The 7,825-nt window shown below is 48.0% G+C and overlaps 1 protein-coding gene across 1 annotated transcript; it reads left to right on the plus strand.

Annotated features, from left to right (window-relative positions):
• Positions 1 to 5,642: 5,642 nt before the first annotated feature.
• Positions 5,643 to 7,561, plus strand: Hdgfl1 (HDGF like 1). Its single transcript, XM_078018623.1, has one exon. It carries the CDS (start codon positions 5,704 to 5,706, stop codon positions 6,397 to 6,399), a length of 696 nt encoding a protein of 231 aa, XP_077874749.1. The 5' UTR covers positions 5,643 to 5,703; the 3' UTR covers positions 6,400 to 7,561.
• The last annotated feature ends 264 nt before the right edge of the window (positions 7,562 to 7,825 follow it).

The following is a 7,825-nucleotide window of genomic DNA, read 5'->3' on the forward strand; positions in this document are numbered from 1 at the left end:
CAGGTACAGAGACCCTTGAATGAGAATTACCTGAAGAGTTAAAGGCATATTCCAATAATGAAATAGGAAAAGCTTGATTAATCAAAATTACTGTCCACCCTCAAAATGCCATTTTCATTAATTCAAAGTTAGACCTTTTCATTAAAAATCCCATCCTGTTCATTAGCATGCACATTGATGATGACTTCTTTAAGTGGGAACAGTACAGATTACCTATTTCTGAAGCTTAATAATTTGGTAATTATTTCGAAAGCTCCAAACTATGTAAGAAAATCAGTAAGAGGCTGATGAGGTTATATCATCAAAACCTTAGTGTGAGCCGCTGAAAACTTTGGTCATTTTAAGCATTTATATATGACTCTGTAATGTAATGGTAAGAAACACGAGATGGAAATTGTAGGTCTGGCTTCCAGATTTGCTCTCACACATGGCCTTGCTGTTATCATGTCTTCCCAGACTGTTTTTATCATGTTTACAATATTATGCTTGTAATAAAATTCAGAGCCAGAAGAAAAAATTTGTGAAAAAACATAAAAAAATAGTAACAAGAGAAAATATGGATCACAAAATGAAAAAAAAAGAAAAAGAAAGAAAGAAAGAAGGAGAAAAGAAAAGAGATTTGTCCTTTAACTAAATAGAGCTAATGGCCAATGGCAACTGGATACCACACAGGTCCCTAGTGCCAATGGAGACATGGCTGCCCAGTTTCCCTGCAACAGCCTTCTGTTAAACAGGTCCAGAACTATCCAAATTGGAGGTCAAGAATCAGGTTGCATGCAGGCTTACAAGTCACCAGTGCTATGTATTTTGTCTAATACTTTTATTCAACTTACAATTGTGAGCATATTCAAGTCACTGAATTGTACTTTAAAAATTTTGCAGACCTTGGGCGCGGCCATCTAACTGTGTAATTATTATGTAAATCCACCTTGTTATACGCACCTGATCCCTGGTGATTACTCACCAGCATTAGTAATTTCTATTTGTTTAAATGTCGCTAATTATATATATAATAACTCACATTTTCCTGTATATACATTGTCATGCAAGTTTAGAAAAACTATTCACATTATTGAAACATTTTATTTATAAACTTTTCCCTGAAGAGTAAGTAAACTTTAAATCTTTTAATGCCCAAGTCAGTATAATAAAATATAATTTTTTGTTGCCAGCCACAATAAATTTGTTGTCCTTCATTTCAGAGTTAAACAATTTCCTTCCTTGGCCACTGAATCAGCGGTATGGCAAACAATATTGATCCCTATAATTTTCCCTCTTGTACACCATTCATAGCATTTATAGCAAGCCAATGAGACCAAGTTGCTGGCACACATAGATACTTAGAAAAACTGCACCCTCGTCTCTCCCTCCCTGGACTCCATTATCAGGTCAGCTACAGATCTGATCCACTATTCAAATGGATGATGGTGTACCTCCTAGGGAATATCTTTAAATTACCCCAGAGCTTCAGGACATCCCCACTGATACTAAACTTCTCTCCAGTAGCTCCCTTGGATGACAGAAATCCCTGCGGCTTTAAAAATCAGACTAAGTGGACACTGATAACATGTAGATTTGACAAAATATAGGGGTAGTAGACTTGCTGTGAATTTTTTTGTTTGTTTGTTGTTTTGTCACACAGGATTAAACTCAGGGCACTCAACCACTAAGCCAGATTCCCCAGACCTATTTTGTATTTTATTTAGAGACAGGGTCTCACTGAGTTGCTTAGCACCTCCCTTTTGCTGAGGCTAGCTTTGAACTCAAGATCCTCCTACCTCAGCCTCCCAAGCCTCTGGTATCACAGGCATGTGCCACTGTGCCCATCTTTCAGTGAATTTTCAAAAACAGAAAATTGGGGCCAGTCTGGTGGCTCACACCACTGTAATCTCAGTGACTCAGGAGGCTGAGGATCAGACGTTCGAGGCCAGCTTCAACAAATTATCAAAACCCTTTTCAAAATACAAAATGAAAAATGGCTGGGGATGTAACTCAGTGGTAAAATACCCTGGGTTCAATCTCCAAAACCAAAATAGAAAAAGAAAGAAAAGAAAAGAAAAAGGTAGATTTTCTGCCCATGATGGGAGCCGAGCTTGTTTTCTGCATAATTATATCTTCTAGAATATTCTGAAAGAGTAAAGCCTTGATTTCAAATATCACCCAACGTGAAAACACTTCTACTGTAACCCAGAGGCAGTTAATATTTTTAATGAAGACAAAAGCACATAGAAAATAATTACATTTCTTTTAAATCATAGTTTAAAGCAAACTAATTGAATTTAAAAGTAAACAAGAAAATATCAATTAGATATCTATTTACTCTCTTGTGTAATTATATTGTTTTACTGCCCATGTTTCACAATTGTTGCCAAGCAGCTTTTAAATCCCATCATTAGTTTTCCAGAAAAGAAAGTGGGAAGTGTTGTGTTTTGGCCTCCCAGGTGTTGTTTTGATAGGTACGAGGCTGCTCAAACTGTCGTCTTTGCAAACAGGTGCACTAGGTACACTGGATTTTTGAAACATCCTGACCTATTAAAAGCATGTGGGCTCATGGAGATCTGGTTCTTAAAAGACAGTCACTACAATTGTTCATGGGGACTTTGTTTTGAACTAACCATGCACATGTTAGTTGGCTTTTGGTCACTGTAATCAAAACACTGACAAGAACAACTTAGAGGAGGAGAGACTCATTTTGGCTCACAGTTCAGAGTCCTCAGTCCATGATAAGTGGCTGCACGGCTCTGGGCCTGAGTGAGGAAGAACATTATGGGGAAGGAGGCAGAGGAAGGCTGCTCTGCTCATGGTGGGGGACTGGCCAGGGAGAACATGGACACTCCCAGGTGGCCCCCAGAGATGTGCTGACTCCAACTTGGTCCCCCCCCCCACCGTGGTCCATCCAGCTATCAGTGGACTAATCCACTGACGAGCTCAGAGATCTCGTGACCCAATTGTCTCCTAAAAACTCCACCTCTGAACGCTGCCGCATGAGAGCCAGGCATTCCAACCATGAGCTTTCTGAGAACATTCCAGAGCCAACCCAATAACTGCTTTCCTATTCTCCTGGCTCAACCTTCCTCCTGTTTCCCCCTTCCTGAAATAAGTTACCATGAGCCGAGAAGTTAAACTGAAGAACATGCTTTTCTAAATCACATTTCCAAGTAACAAGAAATTTTGGGTCTGTATCATCCAGAAGAAGGGCTGGGTGTGTACCTTTGTGTGTAATATGTAATCTGTCTGGTCAGGGTCACTTCTTCATTTTTCAATGCCCTTATTCATGATTCTACTCCTTTCAATATAGCTTTTCTCTCATTTAGTCAAAAGATAATAATAGGCTAGTCCTATCTTTAATAAAATTCTACTTAACAGTCATTAGTGCATCGTAAACCATCCCGCCCACTGTCTGAACTTTCCTGCCCATGATGCCATTAATATGTGTAACCATCCCAAAAGAGACCTAAGTATTACTTTAAGCATCTCAACATCATGCAGCAGAGCTCTGAAAGATTATATTTACTCTCAGCTTTAAAAGGCAGGTAAATAAGTGAAGGCTGCCAGAGTTCTCTCCACAGTGTCTTCTACCACAGCTTCCCTGAGTCTGCCCTAAGAGCCACTCGCCTGCTGCTTTCTCCTGGAATTCCCCCGGTGTTTATAAAGGACGTATCATTTAGCATTTGAAGACTAGTTTGCATTGCCCTGTAATGAACTTTCTGGTGCTTCAGCTTCTGAATTAGATTTTATATGCTGCAAAGGTAAACATCTTTCCTGCCAGCCTTTTAGCTCCACGCTGAGTCTTAGATACGAGGTGCAAGATCTACCTAGGGAATGACACTCTTGGACTAAGAGAATCACATGGTGCTCTGTAGATCTAGACCATTCCTGACGAGACCTTCCTGCCTTTGTCTCCTACAGTAATTGTTCTAGCCCTCAGAGCCGCAGCGCAGTTCAAACCCTCCTGGCTGCTCACCCCTGTGGTCCGTCCACCCACCTGGACGTGTGGCTTGTTCTGGTGCTGCTGTTGGTTTGCCTGGCATCACACTCATCTGCAGCAGTGGGTCTCAGGTCTGGTCCTTCCTCAGACTGAGATAATGACATAACTATATGCCACTCCTGGACAGAGTGTCTTGCCGGACTCCTTCCCACCTACATGACCTCCACGCGATGCTCTGTGCAATGGCACAGCACATTCAGAACCTGAGAACCAACAAACAAAACACCACTTAGCAACATTTCCACTTACACAGGTTACAAATTCCTTCCTTCTGTGGGCTCCTTAGATGCCCATGATCACCCATCTTCGGCAGCCACTAAGCATGTATAGTTTTCTAGCAGTTTCCAAATGAAATTCAGAGGAGGACATGTGTCCTAATTTGTAGGGGACTGTGGATCTGGGAAGAAGTTGTTGGTTCATTGTGAATGTTACTTATTTACTAGAGCTATAGACACTTGTGGGGCAGATAAGACATTCTAAGAAGACGACTTAGCAGAAAAGCTAAAACAAATTGTTTGGAATCAGCAAAGGAGGTCCCATTTGTCCCACCTGCTAGGACAACTTATCTCCCTTTGCCCACAGCAGGTCTCTCCTATCCAAAGGTGAAATGAGTGGCTGATCCAACCTAGCAAACCAAAACCAATTTTGAGTTGCACCAAAATGGGTGAATGATTCTAACACTCCACTAGTGACACTAGAAAAAAGACATCTGTCCAGTTAAACACAGGGTTAGTATCCATCCTAAGGTCTTTCTCATAAAGCCAGGACAAGAGCCAAGAGCACTGCTAGGAAACATTTGGCTAGTTGTCAGAAAGCACGCTCACAGTAGGTAGAACAAAACTCAAAACTAAAAAGGAAAAAAAAAAAAAGTGGAAAGGTGTACCAGAACTTCAGAGGCACCAAAACTCTCATTCACATCAGTTATAATAAACCTGAATCTTGAGAAAATTTTCTTAAAATGGCTTCTCAACTGAGATGGTGCCTTTTCAGTAGCAGCTGGGAGGAAGCCCTGGCTACCGGCAGGTTTGCTAGGAGCAGACCTCTGCCTAAGGCTGGCACCGGGAGCCCAGTGTCCATCCGTGGCAGGCAAAAGTTTGCCAGGCCCTGTTCCAGCCACATAGCCACGTGCTGACATTTGCGGAAGACAGGACATTTCCAGGTTATGTAGGAAATCTTGGTAACTCCGGATGGCCACCATCATGGCTTTGCTGTATACATTTGGTGACCCTGAAAACATGACAGTGTTTACAGTTTGGTCACCAAGTTTTGCTCCTCCCCCCCCCCCAGATTCCCTAATGGCACTGTGGGTCCATCCCTTGGTCAGACTTCCACCCTGTTCTTGAGCCTCACTGCAGGCGCCCGGCACTGGTCCCCAAGGAAATCGCAAGACGGTTGAAACCACTGACCCAGAGGGACATCGCGTCGCAGCTCCTGTTCTCTGTGGGACACAGAGAGGTTCCCACCGGGACACCGCAAGATACCCTACGCAGTTGCAAGATTCGTGGAAATATGTGCTCATGTGTCACTGCTTTCTCTCCACGTGGCTCCCGCGGTGGCTTTGCAGGCCCCTCGGGCGCACAGCGGTCTCGGCGGCGGCGGTCACAGCGGTCACAGAGCAGGGGCCTGCGCACAACCGCCACCAGGCCGTCGGGGCGCTCCGGTCCTGGCGACCACGGCGTGCCAGCTGGGCCAACTGTCCCTGGATCTCGGAGACAATGCCCACTCGGCGGCGGCGGAACCCTGCGCCCGGGCGTTGCGGCGCCCTCGAGCTGTCGCGCGGGCTCAGAGGCCGCCCCGCAGCGCACCTGCCGCGTCGCCCAGCCGGTGTCGCCGCGCCCGCCATGTCGAGCTACAGCGGGCGCAAGTTCAAGACCGGGGACCTGGTGTTCGCCAAGCTGAAGGGCTACGCCCACTGGCCGGCCCGCGTGGAGCAGATGGCCGAACCCAACCGGTACCAGGTGTTCTTCTTCGGGACCCACGAGACGGCCTTCCTGGGCCCCAAGCACCTGTTCCCGTACGAGGAGTCCAAGGAGAAGTTCGGCAAGCCCAACAAGCGGCGCGGCTTCAGCGAGGGGCTCTGGGAGATCGAGCACGACCCGATGGTCAAGGCCGCTGCGCCGCAGGCCCAGCCGCCCGAGCCCGCCGACGGCGACGCCGAGGCCGCCGCGCCGCCCGCCGAGGAGCCGCAGGGCCCGCAGCCCGGGCCGCCCAAGAGGAGCGCGGCCTGCGCGCCCGAGGACGCCGCCAAACGGCCCCGGGAGGCCGCCCCCGACGGCGCGGAGGCCGCCCGCGAGCGCGAGGCCAAGGCCGAGGCCGAGGCCCAGCGGGGTCCGCCCGAGCCCGAGCCGCGGGAGCAGGCGGCTGAGCAGCGGGCCGCGGCCCAGGGCGCCGGGGCTGGCGACGGCCCGTAGGCACCGCGCCCAGGAGAGCCCTGCAGGAGCCACCAGGGCCCACGCACGACCCCTTCCCGCCCCGCCCGCCCCGCCCCACGTCCGGCCCAGGGAGAGGGACAGGCCGCCTGGAGGCGGCAGGCCACCTGCCAGCACCGCCTGGGCCACGCCGCGATGTGACTCAGGGCCCTGCTCCCAGGACGCGACGCGGCCACCACGCCCCTTCGGCCCGGAACTGCCTCCAGGGCCTCGGCCTCGACAGGACCAACGCTTCCACCTGTGGACGTCGCTTCGACCCCCAGGCACTCTGGACCTCTGCCTTGGAATGGGGGTAGGAGTGGCCCGGGCGACCCCAGGGACCTGCTGGAGGGCAAGGAGGTGCCATCTAGTGGAGCCCCTGAGCTCCCCTCCCCTCCACACCTGTTACCCCAGTTGTGCAGACTCAGGGGAAGGGGGACTGCAGTTCGCCCAGGGTGTCCCTGGCGCAGATCCTTTGGCTGACCTAGTGAGTTCCGGGGAGTTGGCCTTTTGTCCATCAAGACATTGGGGCCCCAGAGCTGTTTCGGAGCTCTGAAGGCGCCACTTTGCTGTGCTCTTGGGTGGGAGTGGTGCGAAATAGCTGTCCTCCTCCTTGGATCTCTGGGGTCACTGATGGAAGGACGTGGGGAGACCTCTGGCTTCCTTTTCCACCTCCCCACGGCCTCAAGGCCACCCTAGAGTTGTATATATCACTCGGACATAGAAGAAAAGGGACACGTTTTAGGAAGCTTTTTAAATGAAAGCAATTTCCTAAACCATTAAGAACTCTCCCTGGGTGTGCCTCCTTTCTGCTCCTGGATGTCCCGTTGTCATCGATTTCCGATAGAACTGGAGGCTCCCTTTTTTGGGTGGGGGGGATTCACAGACTTTCTCTTTGTTGTAGGGCTTTGGCGTTCCTTGCAATGTTATTTTCCACCAACATGCCCCTGCCGGGTCCCTTGACCATTGTCACCTGATTCAATATGTAATCTACTGAGAAGACAAATAAGTGTCCCCTCCCAACCTCTTCCCTAGTGATCTTTCTGTGCCCCTCTTACCTCTTGTCTCTTTTATTTACTCCACTGGGCTCTGATGAAAAATTGTTGGCTGTAGCTTGGGAAGTTTAAATCTGAGAACCGTAGACTATTTCAATTCTTGCAAATAAAACCCGTTGATGACTTTAAAACAAATATTCTCAGTCCTGTTCTTTGGTTTCCGAAGAATTGGTTCTTAGTGATTTTTTTTGTTGTTGTTGTTTAGTTGTGTTTTGGTACTGGGAACTAAACCCAGGGGTGCTTTACCACCAAGCTATATTCCCAGTGCTTCTTATTTTTATTATTATTATTATTATTATTATTATTATTATTATTATTTTGAGAGAGAGCCTCACTAAGTTGCAAAGTTTGGCCTCAATCTTGCAACCCCCTGC

The sequence above is a fragment of the Ictidomys tridecemlineatus genome, chromosome 8 (genome assembly GCF_052094955.1).
Source record: "Ictidomys tridecemlineatus isolate mIctTri1 chromosome 8, mIctTri1.hap1, whole genome shotgun sequence".
Lineage (NCBI taxonomy): Eukaryota > Metazoa > Chordata > Mammalia > Rodentia > Sciuridae > Ictidomys > Ictidomys tridecemlineatus.